This window comes from Lycorma delicatula, chromosome 1 (assembly GCF_047948215.1).
Source record: "Lycorma delicatula isolate Av1 chromosome 1, ASM4794821v1, whole genome shotgun sequence".
Classification (NCBI taxonomy): domain Eukaryota; kingdom Metazoa; phylum Arthropoda; class Insecta; order Hemiptera; family Fulgoridae; genus Lycorma; species Lycorma delicatula.
The window spans coordinates 126,788,539-126,806,414 of NC_134455.1; the positions used below are offsets into that span (position 1 = coordinate 126,788,539).

A 17,876-nucleotide genomic window follows, 5' to 3' on the forward strand; every position below is an offset into this window, starting at 1 on the left:
TGTTTTTAAGGATCATTTTATTGATTCTGTTAATGTATTGGAGATGTTAGCTGAAGAGGGAAATGCAGCAACAAGAAAAAATTCTTATCAAATGCATGCAGATTATAATTTTCTGTGAGCAGCATTAATTGCTAAGTATTCCGTTATACACTTCAATTTCAGACACCTGACATAGTCAAGGCCAAGCTGTACATTCAAACTATTCTTGGCGTGCTATGAGTTCTTTACAAGTAGGATTTTCTGCATTTTATTTTCATTGATAAATTTCCATCAGAATAACATTAAAAGAGTTTCATTGGATGAATGGAGTGAAAATACTTAATCTTGTGCAATTTTCTGCTATTTAGAAGGCATTAAAGGAGAATGGGAGTTGTGGCTCAAAATGTGAAATGAAGTACAGGAAGCACCAGATATAATTGAGGTTTTACAAAACAACAAATTGTTATTTCCAACTATTAGAAATTGTCTACTGATACTGCTTTCACAATCCTGCACAATAAGTACTGTGCCGGGCGTTCATTTAGTTCCCTTTGTCAAATTAAAACATGGCTAACAAGCATCGTTGGTGAAAACAGGTTAAATGGGTTAGCTATGTTAAGCATTCATCAACAATGGATTTTTGCTAACAAGGAGCAATTATTTGAAGCTGTAGTTAGACAATTTGCATCTAATTCTTGCAAAATATTGTTACAAAATTAATTTTGTTTTAAATAAATATTTTATTCTTCCTTTGTTATTGTGTATTATTGCATAGCACTACCTCCTTGTGGACTACCCTTCCCATATGAAAGAAGTTAAATTCAGAATGCTGCCCCACTTTTCATTTTGAGCTGGATATATCACCAATAACTTGTAACCATAATCTTAGATGAATATTAGTGGTGCTATGTCTTACTAATTAAAAATATATATTACAATATTACACCACAGATCTTATAATTTGTGCAAGCAACAGAGGTAGGTTCTGAGACCATCAACAATTCTTTTATCAGCACTGAATCATAATGCATGAACCAGAATTATAGTACATGTAATGAAATAATTCAACTGATTAATTTCCAACAGGCAATCATAAGCTAGATTTGGAGTAACTCTTACATTAAGCAGCGAGATTAAGCGGCATATGCTTACCTAATTCACACTTAAACCACAAATTGAGCTTTTTATAGTCATCTAATAAAAATGAAACTTCTAAGACAATTGTTCAGTAGAGAAACCCCCATTAAACTATACTAATACCAAAAATGCAGTAGCTCTACAGCAATGTGCTCCCCACATTCTTAAAACTAATCTAAAGGGCATTTAGCCAAAATTGCAGAACATTTCAAGGAAGAAAGGATTAGGAAAGATACATGGTTAGTGTGAAATAAACAATGTATTCAAACAAGAAGGCTGCATAATGAGATAAAAAATGTCAGGGTTATCTTCTATGGAAAGTGAGGAGTAATTTGGTTTTCCATAGACTTTATTTCTTAATATTAAATTATGTATGTTTAAAAATCTGGTGTAGTTATTCCTTCCCCACCAGTTTTTAATTTTGTTAACAATAACATTAAAATTTTTAGATTGGTTAAATATTTAATATTTCATTAGAGTTGTGCATTACAATTAACAATGATACATTTTTTTGTACAATGAAATTTAATTTAACTTTCTAAATTAATAAATACAATAAAACATAATTTTTAAAAGACAAATAATAATATACTTATGCATACTGGAGGGATCATATTTCAGAATTATTTTTATAATATATATTAGATAACATTTAAATTTATTAAATTTGAGTTTATTCAAATAAGAAAGAAACTGTTTTTAGGTGATCTTAAAAAATGTTTCATATGGAATTATTTACCATTAGGAACTATAATATAAATTCACTTTAACTTTTTTCTACTAAATTTTGATTAATATCTAGTTATTTATTTGTTGCAGTTGGACATCCAGAATGTTTATCTTCTTTTAGAATGATTGGATGGAATTAACTTTAGCTGCAGGCCTCGTAGACTATTACTAGCTTATCATTAGTTGAAGGTATATTGATTTTTTGGTTACTTTTTTATATATCAAATATATTAATCAATAGTTGGTAATATGCGTTTCTTGAATTGAGAAAGGAACTCACCATTATCTTAAACACTTAATCAAGAATACCTCTCTAGTTGAAGCGAAGCTTCTTAACGCAGGCTTTGAGATGGGAAGTCAACTGAAAAAAAATGAGCGTCACATGCTAACTGATTCCCCTACTATGCCTACTGTGTGCCATGTATAGACACTAACACATGTGTTCAGTAAGCTCTCTCTCTCTCCCCCCTCTCACTATCACCCCCTCTCCATCCCTTTTATTGTTTAATTGGATATATCATACAAATCTTCAAGCGGATGATCTATAGATACAGTATATACTGCATGATTTATGAAAAAATCCAAGATTCATGTAGGAAATAAAACCCTGACGAGTTTAATTAAAAGTTACTGTATTAATGACCACTCTGATGGGATGAAGTGGTACCAACAAAAATATAGCTATCCTGTATACATCAACAAACCCATATATTATTCTGTGAACAAAAATTTGAAAGATTTATGTTATACCTTTGGTGTACATTCATGATAAAATGATAACCTGCAAATAAAAGATTTTAAAATCTTTGCTGCTCATATTTTCATTTTAGGTTGCTCTACATTACTAATCCTAGTAACAATTATAATACTGCTTGTATTGAAAGCTAGAACCCAGCTTTAGAACAGTGTATTGCATCAGTAAAAATTCATTAAGATTTGATACATTATGTATTTTACAGCCTTTTCTTTTCTGGATTTATTTATATAACACAGTCCATAAAAAAAATTTGTGAGTCCTGAACAAGTTGGTAAACTGCGTCCTTTACAAATGTGATGGTTCTACAACACTTTAAATATCTTAGGCAGTAATATCCTAGAAATTGGAGGGTGTTAAATAAGATAAAATGCTAACAATCAAAGCGACATTCAATGAATCAATTATCATAGATAACTAAAATTAAGAAGCAGGGTGCACAGCTCACTAAATATGGTTAACTGATTTCAGTTAGGCTAATGACTTTATTAGTAGTCCCATTTAAATAATTAAATAAGTTATGTGAGCACTTTATTAGTTGCTAATAAAGAAAAAGTATTTGATTTGCAGTTCATACTGCTACAGTTCATACTGAAAGAGGGCAGCAGCTCTTTCAGTAGTTGTTAGGGGCGTGAGTCAGGACGACTTAAACGGCCATATCAACATCACTCAGTCCTCTGAGTACTGCGCAGCTGAAAGCAATGGAAAACTACAGCTGCTTTTTTTCCAAGAAAATATGGCTCTCTGCATTTTCATATAGCAATGATGGAGGCGCCTTCCTTGGTAAAATATTCCGGAGGTAAACTAGTCCCCCGTTCGGATCTCCAGGTGGGGACTACTAAGAAAGTGGTCATCAGAAAATTAAAAAATAACATTCTACGAGTTGGAGCGTGGAATGTTAGAAGTTTAGAAAAGGTTGGTAGGCTAGAAAATTTAAAAAGGGAAATGGGTAGGATAAATGTGGATGTAGTAGGAATTAGTGAGGTTCGGTGGGAAGAGGAAGGCTACTTTTGGTCAGGTGATTTTAGAATAATTAACTCAGCTTCAAATAATGGGCAGGCAGGATTAGGTTTCATAATGAACAAGAAGATAGGGAAGAGAGTAGAGTATTTCAAAATGCATAGCAATAGAATCATTGTAATAAGGATAAAATCAAAACCTAAACCGACAACGATTGTTAACGTCTATGTGCCTACAAGCGCCCATGATGATGATGAGGTAGAGTGTGTATACGAAGAGATTGATGAAGCAATTAAACACGTATAAGGAGATGAAAATTTAATAATAGTTGGAGATTGGAATGGAAGCATTGGAAAAGGCAAGGAAGGAAATATAGTGGGTGAATATGGGGGCTGGGCAAAAGGAATGAAAGAGGGGACCGACTTATAGAGTTTTGCACGGAGTATAAAATCATAATAGAAGAATATACACTTGCAAAAAGCCAGGCGATACTGCAAGGTATCAGATAGATTATATCATGGTTAAACAAAGATTTAGAAATCAACTCGTTGACTGCAAAACTTACCCTGGAGCAGACATTGATAACGACCATAATTTGGTGATAATGAAATGTAGATTGGGGTTTAAAAACCTGAAGAAAAGGTGTCAGATGAATCGGTGGAATTTAGAGAAGCTTGAGGAAGAGGAGGTAAAGAAGATTTTGGAGGAGGACATCGCAAGAGGTCTGAGTAAAAAAGATAAGGTAGAAAATGTAGAAGAAGAATGGGAGAATGTTAAAAAGGAATTTCTTAAATCAGCAGAAGCAAACTTAGGCGGAATAAAGAGAACTGGTAGAAAACCTTGGGTTTCAGACGATATATTGCAGCTCATGGATGAACGTAGAAAATATAAGAATGCTAGTGATGAAGAAAGTAAAAGGAACTACAGACAATTAAGAAATGCTATAAACAGGAAGTGCAAACTAGCGAAAGAAGAGTGGATTAAAGAAAAGTGTTCAGAAGTGGAAAGAGAAATGAACATTGGTAAAATAGACGGAGCATACAGGAAAGTTAAGGAAAATTTTGGGGTACATAAATTAAAATCTAATAATGTGTTAAACAAAGATGGTACACCAATATGTAATATGAAAGGTAAAGTCGATAGATGGGTGGAATATATTGAAGAGTTATACGGAGGAAATGAATTAGAAAATGGTGTTATAGAGGAAGAAGAGGAAGTTGAGGAGGATGAAATGGGAGAAACAATACTGAGATCTGAATTTAAGAGAGCATTAAAAGATTTAAATGGCAGAAAGGCTCCTGGAATAGACGGAATACCTGTAGAATTACTGCGAAGTGCAGGTGAGGAAGCGATTGATAGATTATACAAACTGGTGTGTAATATTTATGAAAATGGGGAATTTCCATCAGACTTTAAAAAAAGTGTTATAGTTATGATACCAAAGAAAGCAGGGGCAGATAAATGTGAAGAATACAGAACAATTAGTTTAACTAGTCATGCATCAAAAATCTTAACTAGAATTCTATACAGAAGAATTGAGAGGAGAGTGGAAGAAGTGTTAGGAGAAGACCAATTTGATTTCAGGAAAAGTATAGGGACAAGGAAAGCAATTTTAGGCCTCAGATTAATAGTAGAAGGAAGATTAAAGAAAAACAAACCAACATACTTGGGGTTTATAGACCTAGAAAAGGCATTCGAACGTAGACTGGAATAAAATGTTCAGCATTTTAAAAAAATTAGGGTTCAAATACAGAGATAGAAGAACAATTGCTAACATGTACAGGAACCAAATAGCAACAGTAATAATTGAAGAACATAAGAAAGAAGCCGTAATAAGAAAGGGAATCTGACAAGGATATCTATCTCCGTTACTTTTTAATCTTTACATGGAACTAGCAGTTAATGATGTTAAAGAACAATTTAGATTCGGAGTAACAGTACAAGGTGAAAAGATAAAGATGCTAAGATTTGCTGATGATATAGTAATTCTAGCTGAGAGTAAAAAGGATTTAGAAGAAACAATGAATGGCATAGATGAAGTCCTAGTAAACTTAAGTTTAAACCTTACCAGTGTTTAAAACCTTAGAGGTTTTAAACACTGGTAAATTTTGAACTTAATGTTTATGTTTTAAATTTAATGTTTTCAATTTTCTTAGAATTCTAATTTGTAAATTTTTTGATCTAGTTACATTATGATTTATCCTTCATTTTGATATATTTTCTATTTCACCAAAAGAAGATGAAAGGATGCATTGATAAAATAAAAACTGGTTAGGCTTAAAAAATTATTGCAATTTAAAAATTCTGATACTGGTAAATATATGCTTATAAAAAAACATTGTTAATTCACTGAAACTTACATTTATTTATTTTCATTCAAGGGGATAGAAAAAATAGAATGTTTTGTAAATGTTTTGAAAATTATAGCTTCATAAGAAAAATGTCACGTATATTTTTTCAATTTTTTTTAATTATTTCTAATAAAATTTTTATTATATTTCAAAAAATAGGAAAGCATTCAATATACAGTTATTTTTTATAGCAAAATAACATTTTTTTCTGTCAAAGTTGTCAAAATTATTGTTAAAAATTGCTGAATCATTTTAAATTTTAATAATTACACTTTCAAATGGTGAGTGTTTAAAATAACTATTACAGTTTTGCAGCCTTAAACCTTTCTAAATATGTTGCTTTGATTTTTTTACTATAATTTTTTACTTCATTAGGTAATAAGAGAACGAACATTTTTTTTTTACTCAAACATCTTGAAGTCAAGTTTTTACTTCCTATGATTCCTAAAAACATAAAAAAGCACTTTGTAATGGAGAAAATACTCCTTCTCATTTGCTCTATGATATATTCCAAAAAAGCTTATTCTTTAAAAATTCTTTTCTTATTACATTTATATGTATCTGTTAAAATTTACAAAAAAAACTAGAAAAATTATGATAATCTTGAAATACAGTAACCTTAGTATTTAAAAAAATTATATTTTTCTATTAAATTGACAAACATTGACAGCTCATTTATCAACAGTCAAATTCTTAATCTGATATATATTTACTATCAGAAAATCTAAAAATAATTTACTATTAAACATTTAATAACCTAGGACATAGTTAAAAAATTCATTGCTTGGCACTTTGCTTCAAAATTAAAGATAAAAGATACCTGATTTGCTATGAATTAAAAGAATACGTACACTGTAAAATCTCCATCTTGTTCAATTTTTATTGTACAATTAAAAAAAGAAATTGAAGATAATTTTATAACTCTTAAAAAATATGTGTTTAATTTTTCTCAAAAAAAGAATATTTTCAAGATAATTACAAAAAACCCATTTTGCTCTTTCATCCCTCCCCCTAGCACAAAAACACAAATTTTTATAGGGGATTTATTTTTATCTAACATAATTATTTTTTAATGTTAGCTAATTTTAATTTATCTAAATGACCTATGCTAAGTTCATTTCTAGTAATGAACCTTAGACCAATTGATTCTGAAGCCAAAATTCTGACCATTTCTCAACTCTTTATCTTTTTTTAATATTAAATATTACTTAAGTTATAATCATTATTAACATTAGTATTGTTCAATTTATCATTACAGATTGATTATTCCCTGTATACAATAACTTGGTTTATCAAATACATTTTTCTATAATAATCTGTTAGATTTCATCTAGAATAGAATTGAGGCAAAATATTAATATATTGTGAAATATCACCAGGTTATTAAATGATTAGATTTCATCATTAACATTTTACATTAACTAATAATGGTTTTAGTGATCTTTGAGATCATGTTATTGATGATAGATTACCTATAAATTGTAATCTTTTGATCACCTTTTCATTAAGAAAAATAAAACTAACTATAATCTAATAATTTAATTATGAACATACATAAGATATTCTTTACAGCTTTCATTAGTAGTTTACTAATCATGGAATTCAATTGACTTACTATTCATGGAATTCAACTATTATTCTAAATAATGAAGCCAGTAGAGAATTCATTGTTGACTTATAACTCTGGTGACTGTACCCCTGTAAAAGATATACATTATTTATGTATACTACAAAAATACAACATTTTAATAAACAGTGTAAATATTTTTACCTTATAAATATTCTTACTGGATGTCATATTAATTAACATAAAAAAATCAAATTATTATAAATGTAGGTTCAGAAACAATTTATTTTTTGGTTATGGTCAATAAAAAAGTCCCTTTTTAATTTCCTGGCCTCAATGGTAAAATTACTTTTACACTGCACTTATTTGAAACAATTTATGTCCCATATGTAAAACCATATGTCTTAAATTTGAGTAAAATTTTAAAGTAATTTCTAATGTCACAATATTAACAATGCACAACGCACTTTTTGAGAAAATTCATTAACATTTGTAGAATTTGGAGAAAATTTTGATTTTTTCAAAAGTTTGGTGAAAAAAGAAATAAATATATTAAAATAAGAGACTGTAAACTATAAATTGTGCAAAGTAAATATTCATACAAAAAAATAAAAAAAAGATGTAAAAGTTGTATTTTATTAAAAAATAATACAAAAGATTTTGCTGAAAATTTTATGCAAATTAGTTAATGGTATGATGTTTTGCAATACCGCTTGATAATAATATTCGTTAAGTAATATATTATCTTTCTTCTGAGGCTCTGTTACACAGTATTAATATTCTATATTCCTTTCACAATGAGCGAAAAAACAAAAAAAAATTTTAATTCAATATACTAATAGCGTTAACACAATTATGTGTATCAAATTCTCTGCTATGGCATACAAAGACGCATATAAAGGTAGCACCTTTACTTAGGTTAACCATTGTTTTATAAGAAATATGCAATATCAATGCCTGTTATAGCATTATTTTAAAAGTAATAACTCTTAGAATTTTATGTTTTTATTATCATATATATATTATTAATAATCACATTAATTGTAACAAAATATAGCAGACAAAGCACATTATATGTTATGCCATATACAGGCAACCTTACACCATATGTATGGTGCACCTTCAACACGTTTTACTTCCAGGTTCATTTTGCTTAGTTAATATTATCTACTACAGATCTTCCAGCTAATTAAGTACTCATGATTATTCTAGAACATTCTTGGTATTTTATGTCTTCAGTTTTCAACATACTTGGGCATTACATATAAAACCTCTGACTAGCTGCTTACTACTTCCATTCAGTTCAATCAGTACATTCTATGAGATTTACTTTTCTGCATATACTTCAGTGTAACATATATGCAAAAAATGAATGTAACAAATAATTCTGTGTCCGTATATATATATATATATATATATATATAGAGAGAGAAAGAGAGAGAGAGAGAGAGAGGAAAATCACAACTAGCTGCCAGAAGATCAAGTACACTGTGGCTCTTAAAAAAGATGTTTTCAAGCACAAATATATATTGAACTGGCTTTTATTGACAAATTAACATTCTGTTTAGTGTTACATGAATGTGAATATAAAATTATTTAACAAATGTAAACTAGTGATTTTACAACAATTAATTGTGATATTTTTTTTCAAAACTGTTGAAAATAATAAGTAACTATGACAGGACAACCCCGTATTGTTTTACAGATGAGGAATATATACACAGGCATACATTTTATTTGTAGTTATTGTCATGGAAATTATTGAGAAGTTATTGAAAAATCTTGATAATAATTTCTCAAGTGACAGATTCTTAAAATATGAGTATTAATATATATTAATGAATAAGTATGGGAAAAAGAATCATTTGTAGTAAATTTAGGAATTAAGAAATAAGAAAAATTATGATAAAGAACATTTTTTTTTGTTATAGGAAAGACTGTAAGTAGAACACAAACATGTTTGAATAAACATCAAACATTAAGAAAAGAAATTGCCATGTACATATCGACAAATCCATACTTTAAAAAACATCATTTTAATTAGTAAATTATTTTCAATAACTAATAAAAATAAATGAATGACCCTCACAAACATTCTTTACTGATAAAGCAACATCTACGTAATGGTATAAACAAAAAAAACAACAGTGATGTAACTATTGAAATGAATTTTTAGTGTAATTTCTTAATGAATGTTCAGTACATTTTTACAGACAATATTTCTTTTACTCCTTAAGTCTTCCACAGGTGAATTACATAGGAGTTATCTTCCTTTAAAATAAACTTCCACGACTTTTAGAAGATTTTTCATTAATGACATGAACACATCTATATTTCCAAGTTAAGTACTAGCTCATTGTTTTCATCATTTCAATGATTATCTAAAATTTGATGAATTGTTCAAGGAGGACCACAAACACTGCCAGCTAGATCACCTAATTTGATACTCTTGATTTCATTTGATGAAAATATACGAAGGTATTTATATGTATCCAAAATTCAGAGACTGTAAATGGAAATTACAACGACAATATACTTACTTATACAGTATATCACATCTGTTACCAAAAGCAAAAGACTACGCAAGAATATTAGGAATGAGGATGAACCTAATGATTTAAGAATGAGGATGTACCTCATCTGTACTTTACTGAGCTGAAAGTGCATTAAAGCTACTTGGAAGAGTTTTCAGGATACAAAAAAGTGTTGTTGTCATCATTGTTTGGGACCCATAAGTATGAATCATGTATACCTGTATTTAATAAATTAAAAGTCATAACTTGAATTTACATTTTTCTGTAAAAATAAATGTCATTTATTCTTATAAAATAAAAATATATAATGCTAGGGCAGTTTCTCATATGATCTAGTTAATATAATTTTATATACCAGTCAAAGTGAAAGATTTATTTATTGTTTGAATAACTAATGTAATGTAATTAAAGAATAATATTTGTTTTCTGAAGCATTTTAATAAATATCATTAACTCACTTTTGCACAAAAATTTTCAGCACAATCTTTCTGCATTATTTTTATTGAAAATACAAAAAAAGTTATAATAGCTCTTAAAGGTTATAAGAAGTCTTCTGCTATTATAACCTTTTATCTTTTATTTAACAGTTTTTTATTTTGATGCAAGTTAGGTTATATTCTAAGAAAAAGGGCAAAAAAAATTTCTCCCACTATACTTACAAATTTTCAAAGGATTTTTTCAAAAAGTAGACAATAACCCAACATTGAGATCACTTCTTACAATTGTTTTAGATAAAATTGTTTCTAAAATCACTGATTTTCCCTTTTAAACCATGTTACATTAGTCCACCATCGCTTTATCTTTGAGGCCATAAAATAAGCAGCTGATTGAAAACAAAGTGTTAAAAGACCCATAAATATTGGCTTTATTGAATAAATGTTTTTCATTGTTTTTGTCAGAGAAATTTTGCTATGAAGTGTGAGAGAAACATCCTGAAACACTATATGATAATAATTAATAACTTCAGTCATGATTATAAATTTATAACTGTAGTGAAAGTTTAAAAAAGTAGTTTATAAATAACTTATTGAATATTAAATTTGTTTTACCAAAAGAACAATGTTTTGTTTACTTGTTACAGCTAGACTCCAAAGCTAACATACAGAATTTTGTAGTTCTAATTATCCAAAAAATTTTTTTGGAATAATGAAATAAAGTTTCCATTATTTTATTCATCACCCTTAGTAATACTTTTTTCTTCCCTGTAGATTGCTTGGTTATTTACATATTGGATAAATTTTATTTTTTCTCCCCTACTAACATATTTCCCATCTCTTCTATGCCTCTTTCATAAGTTACCAGTAAATGATTTTTACTTGCTTTTTAGTTTCATAAAAGTTTGAACTATAAGATTTAGATTGGGGAACACCAGGATTTAGTTTCATGCTAAATTAATAGAGTAAACTTATATTTTACTGATTCTTATAAGTTAAATTATTTCTTTGCAGAAAAAAAAATTCTGTCATGATTTTTATACTATCTTAATGAACATTTAGTACCAATTTAAATGAATACTCACTGTTAATTTGTTTTACATAACCTCTTCGAGGATGGTTTATGCAAAGATTAGGGCCAAAAATAGCAAGATGCTCCCTCCAACAAGAATCATCACCAGTCAATTCCATAAAACATAATGGGCATTTTATACCAACTGAAAAGGAAAATATTAATTTACTCATAAATTAACACCTCTTATATAATAGCATTTTGTTGTATCATTGCTTCATGTATTAAGATGATAATGATTTTAATCTTTACATTAAGTTATATTTAATATTAATTATATTATTGTTGTATGTAAAATAACAATAACACACATCACCTTCATTTGTTTTTTTACCTTATAATTTACAAGGCATATTTATTAAGTAAGAGCTATTTGATCATTAAAAAGAATTAACTCATGAGAAAAGGTTTTTACTTACAATTTTAGTTTACTACATATCTACTTCACTTTTCTACATAATCATCATTCAGTTCTAAGGACTTTTTGTAACATGCACCAGTTTCTTTAACCCCTCTGCATAGAAGTTCACCACCTGGGAGTTGAACCAGTTGACAATGGCAGCCTTGCGTTCCTCATCGTTTTCAAACCGTTGTCCACCAAGACATTTTTTTCAAATTCAAGAAGAGGACGTTGTTTCTAGGTGTAAGGTCAGGACTATATGGAGGGTGGTCAAAAAGTTCCCAACAAAAATCTTGAATCTTCTTCTTGGTTAAGGCAGCAGTGTGAGGACATGCGTTGTCTTGAAGGAGGATTACACCAGATAATAGTTTCCTGCGTCGTCGATTTTGGATCACACATCTCAGTTTGGAGAGCGTTTTGCAATACATGTCAGCTGTAATTGTTGATTAACTTTCTGTGAAATCAACCAAAATGATGCCCTTTTCATTCCAAAAAACAGTAGCCAACATTTTCGACTCAAGTATGGAGATTGCTTAAACTTTTTTGGTTTTGGGGAACTTGAATGGTGCCACTGCATTTGCTGTTGTTTTGATTCTGTAGGATATCCATGTCTCGTGGCCCTTAACAGTATGGGAAAACAAATCCCCACTGTACATTCTCTGCTCTTTGTGTTGGTGGGTAAGCATTTTCAGTATCCACCTTGCACACAATTTGTGATATTCGAGCTTTTCTGTGACAATTGTGTAGATAGAGGTGCGTACAACATTCAGAAATTCATCAGCCAGACCACTATTCGTCAATCGCCAATCACATTGCAGTTTTCGGTTCACTTGTTAAATGATTTCGTTGGTCTGAATACTGGGCCTCTCACTCCACTCTTCATCATGCACATTTGTGCGGCCATTTTTAAAATCTCAACACCACTATCTAACCTTTCCTTCACTCATTACTGTAGATTCATTCTCTAGCCACAACTCCTGATAAATTTCAGCAGCTGAAGATCCTTTTGCATTCAAAAATCGAATCACAGCGTGCTCTTCACAACTGGTGGGAGAAACGATTGTCACGAACATTGCAATTTGCATTCACCAGCAGTTAAATGACTATAGAATCAAAACAACTTCAGTGGCTTCGTAAATAGCTGATAGATGGCCCTGCATGCATGAAACTATGTTCAGACCCACTAATATTTAAATAAGCGAATGGTTCTTACTTTATGAATATGTCTTGTACATTGTATATTATTAAAAATTGTTGGGTCTTGACTTTAGTACTAAGTCTTGAATTCATAAACATATTTACAACTGAAACACATGATTAAATCTAATATATTAAAATTACAAATTAAAATATACCAAAAAATGCCAAGTTTACTGTATACTTTAGTATGTTTCAGTATAAGCACCCCTTGTCACTTGGTAAAAATCTAAACAGTAATCTATCTCATCCAGATGCAATTGATCATTTCAGGCAATCCAGGTGCTACAGCAGTAATGATCATTCTTCTCCTATGTGTTGTAGATTACAAATCTTTTCTACATAAGATATGTTTGTAATGAAGCGTCAGAAAAAATAATCTAATGTAGTCATACCAGGGCTTCTTGCTGGCAAGGAAACATGACTTTTTCTCAATCCAATAATCTTGTATAACTTGTTGAATACGTTTGACCATTGTGACTTTAATTAGATAGGAAGTGCACTGTCTTCAATGTACATAAATGGATCCATCACATCAACTTGGATTTTCCACACTGTTTGATTTTGGGAGACTTGCGATCAATTGAAGAATTATATTTAATTATTGAGATTTCCATTTCTCGAGATGTGATGGTTAGAACATTTGTTTATATGAAAATCTGCATTTTCAGTAAAACAACTTTTAATGAAACTGCATCCTTACCAATACTTTTAAGAAAATTCAACTTTTCTCAGCAAGCTGTTCCCTGAGTTGATTTGATGTTTGAGCTGAATTTTTTTTGGTCTGCAATTTTAAATATTTAGGAAGCGCTTTTTTATAGTTTTTTTAGGCATCTAAAACTAAGTTGCAATGAGTAATAGATTTATTCAGGCTATATACGCACTACTTTTTTTTTAATAAATTGCCCAAGAAATTCTTAATGTTCTCACTTCATGTATCTTTAAATTAATTAACACACAGAAATGATTTTTTGTTCATTAGAGCATTTTGTACAAGAATATGTCGATATTATAAATTGATTTTAATACATATTGTGCTTCCTGTTACACTGTCAGTATTACATTGACTGAGATCGCAAGCAGTGGGATGGTGCTAATGCACACACAGTATGTTCAAGGTTACTGAAGTAACCAAAATAAAATTCTCAAGTTTTCTCAGTATTTCAATAAAATAATTAAATAAATCTATTCCATTTTCCCATGTACAACCTTCTCTGTAAGCTTCTGTGGTGAATTAATTCATAAAAAAAGAAAAAAAATTGATAAAAAAGACTAAGTTGATTATCACCCAATATATTTTTTATAAAATTATGGGTGCCTTTTATTGATAGCCCCATATTACGGCATTAAAAGTACATGAGTATATTTATGAAGTCATTCAGAAAAAAGTTAAATTTGGAAATTTTAAATAGTAGATAACTGAAAAAACAATTATTTTGTTACTTTTAAATGGAAATTCATCAGAGCTAAGTTTGAACTATAGGGTTTCAACAAAATTGAGAGCTGAATTGTTACAAATTGTATCGAGGAGTTACTGTTACACGTGGCTTTTGATTATGTGTTTTCATGTTACAACATTGCTGGAATTCTGCAGGTAAACAAATACCTTTTGTTCTATATCATGCTGAATAGCATTTTCACAGTTTGACACTACTACATTGATTTTTGTGCAAGAATGCACCTGAATCAATTTCATTAGTACCATAATGAATTAATTTGGCTTGTCTAATTGCAGTGAACCTTCTTTTTAACATTGTGCACCAAATCTTTATTAAGTAAGGATGACTGGGCCATTATGCTCCTCATCATGTACATTCTGTCTCTTGTTTATTAAATGTCCCAACTCACTTGCTCAGTAAAACCTTCAATTATTTCATTAAAAAACCTAATTATCAATTATAGAACTGTTGGACAAATTAATTGTAAAAATAATAGCCGACATGCAATGATCTCAATGCAACTGAACAAAAAATATGGCTTGGCTACTTCATTCTCCGATTTAAAGAAGTAACTAAGTGTGCACAGCCTTGACAACCTAAGCTGCAGAGCAAATGTGTAGAGATGGTATTTTCTTCAGGTTCTCCTTATATGAACTTCTTTTTCACAATTTTTTTTTGTATTTTTAGACTTTTTTTATTCATGACTACTCTATAACTCTCATTCACATTTGTACTTAATTTTAACACTTTATTTTTACATTTTAGTTTGTATTTTAACATCATACCTGTTTTACATTACACTTTAATTTTTTTTTGTATATTTTCTATTTTAAACTTATTGTAAATGTAATCTATTTATTTATATTTTATAATTCGTTTTTTTTAATATATATATATTTATTTTAATATGAATTTTGATGATAATCAATATTATAACTATTGATAATAATAACCTCTGGACTATTTACCAAAAAAGCTAAAAAAGAGTTCCTCAAAAACTTGATGCTTGCTACATACTATACCTATAATTGCAGTGTGTCTATTGTAAATCAGGTCTGAACAGAATAATTTAAGGTACCTGAACAGTATGTCGAACCCTTGTGCTCTTCAACTTGATCTCTCAATACAGCTTCTCCACAATTATCACATTTTATATAATATTTTCTTCTATCACAGTCAACTACAACAGATAAATAAATGAATAAAGTAGCTTCTCAAAAAACAAAAAAAATATACTCAATTTTTTGTAAAATTTTTTTAAAATTACCCTGAGGTTATTTTGTTGTACCATTCATGATGTCCCTACATCATAAACAGAATTTTATGGTTTATAATTGGAGTTGGGAAAATTGCCTATTGACACCTTTCTTCCCAAAACGTATTCTTCATGAATGTACTATTCAGGGTACGAATTATTAAAATCATCCCAATAATAAAATAATAATCATTTAACAATTTTTTTACACAATGAAATAAGCTACATAAAATTAATAGTAAATAATACTGAAGACATACCCTCTACGGAATTTGATGATTGCAGTTAATCATAATTTTTGTTCAATAACAATGATATTGCATTATTGCAACATCAGTGCTCCAATTGTCAAGTAATACCCGTTTTTAATGTGGAAATTTCATATTTTCCCATAGGTTTTTTGTACTATTCTAAAAAATAGCTTTTTTTAATAACCTCAAAATACCATCTGAGAATCATAATAAGAAATATCGGTGATCATAACAATAATGCACCGATTTAAAAATAGAAAAGTACTTAATTTAGAGAAAGCTTTTTTTTTGGTTACTAATCATCTATTGCTTAGTTTCTAGATTTTATCTTTGTTGCTGAGATCACCAAACTGATTGCAAAATTTTGTTTAATTCTTTTAACCTTTCTCTTATGTACTATCTTTTAACCTAAACACTATATAATACACATAATCAGTTCCAGGATGAGCTTCAATAATTGAGAAGATTCTGGGCAGCAGAATATGAAACAGTAACGAACATGGGGGTTGGGTGGAAAAAAGCTTTGGCAAATAAGAAGTTCTAGACTTAGGTATCAGTATTATCAGGATATGATACCTATAGCAGTTATACTGCTATAAGTTATTCTGTCTAAGTCCTATGTTCTGTCATAGTAAGTTCTGACTTTAAATAAAATTAAATAATATCTCTGTACTTTAAATAATATTCTTTATTGAAAATTATCAAAAATTATGATTTTGAATGAAGATGATATTAGAATGGCAACAAGGGCAGAAGAGCCAAAGAGTTAGGTCTCTGAAAGAAACTTTGAGAATGTGCAGCTGAAAGCAGTAGAAAAATGTAGCTTTATTTTTTCAAGGAAATGTACATTTTTCATTCTTTCTCTTTTATTAAATATGATGACTTAGTTAAAATATTTGAGAACTACAGTAATTTTAAACTAAATTAAGGAATGTAAAATGAATCCAAGACTTATGAATTTGTTAGTCTTATCAATTCATTCCTTATGAACTTAATTTGAAATGTATGTAGGCAAATGTTGAAATTTAAGAAACTAAAGAAAATAATAGAGTACATAAGACTTTAAAACAAGAATAAAACGATAGAAATTTATTGTACACCATCTTAATTACTATGCTGTCTGGGAAAAGTAGAAGTGAGTAGGTTTTAACGCATTGGTATGCAAAACTGAAAGGCCAATTTGGTTTAAAAAAGCATAGAAACAAGAGAAGTAATTTTAAAAAACTTTATGACTTGTATGTTTGTATTATAAATCTTGAAAAGAATTTGACAATATAGAATGGAATAGAATGTTTAAAAAGATTCTATGAATGTTTAAGATTGAGATATAATAAAATGAGCATCATCCGGTATGAAAATCAATGGGCAAATTACTGTAGAGAAAGGAGTGAGGTGGTGATCTATCTTGTTCCTCTAACTTCCTAATTTTTATACAAAGGAATAAAAGTACTACAAGAGAATTTTTCAAGCAATGTATTAGACCTAGAGCATAAGAATAATTAAATAATATAGTTCAGTTTGTTGTTAAAAAATTAAAAATTTGTAATTAATCATTGCTGACCAATACCATTAAGACCATAGAAAAATATTAAGATTCAGTGATATTATTTTAGCAGAAATTAGAATTACATCATAACAGATATATATTATTCTAATTCTTCGTGTAGTAATCATTATGTTTTAAAACTCTTTCCAGTTGTTTTAAATTTTTACTTCACTCGTAGAAGTTCTATATTTTGTGTAGGTATATATTTAAGAATTTCTTTCTTTTTACTAAATCTATATTTAATACTAATAGATTTATTTTTTTCATAGAA

At 29.1% G+C, this 17,876-nt stretch overlaps 1 protein-coding gene across 1 annotated transcript in view; it reads right to left on the reverse strand.

The window, feature by feature from the left end:
• Nucleotides 1-7,585: 7,585 nt before the first annotated feature.
• Nucleotides 7,586-17,876, reverse strand: part of LOC142317628 (centrosomal protein of 104 kDa) — a 72,903-nt gene continuing 62,612 nt past the window's right edge. Inside the window, exons 15-17 of the mRNA XM_075354185.1 lie at nt 15,632-15,733; nt 11,531-11,662; nt 7,586-7,608 (exon numbers count right to left, since the gene is read on the reverse strand). Coding sequence (XP_075210300.1) covers nt 7,586-7,608; nt 11,531-11,662; nt 15,632-15,733 — 257 coding nt within the window. The remainder of the gene's footprint in view (nt 7,609-11,530; nt 11,663-15,631; nt 15,734-17,876) is intronic.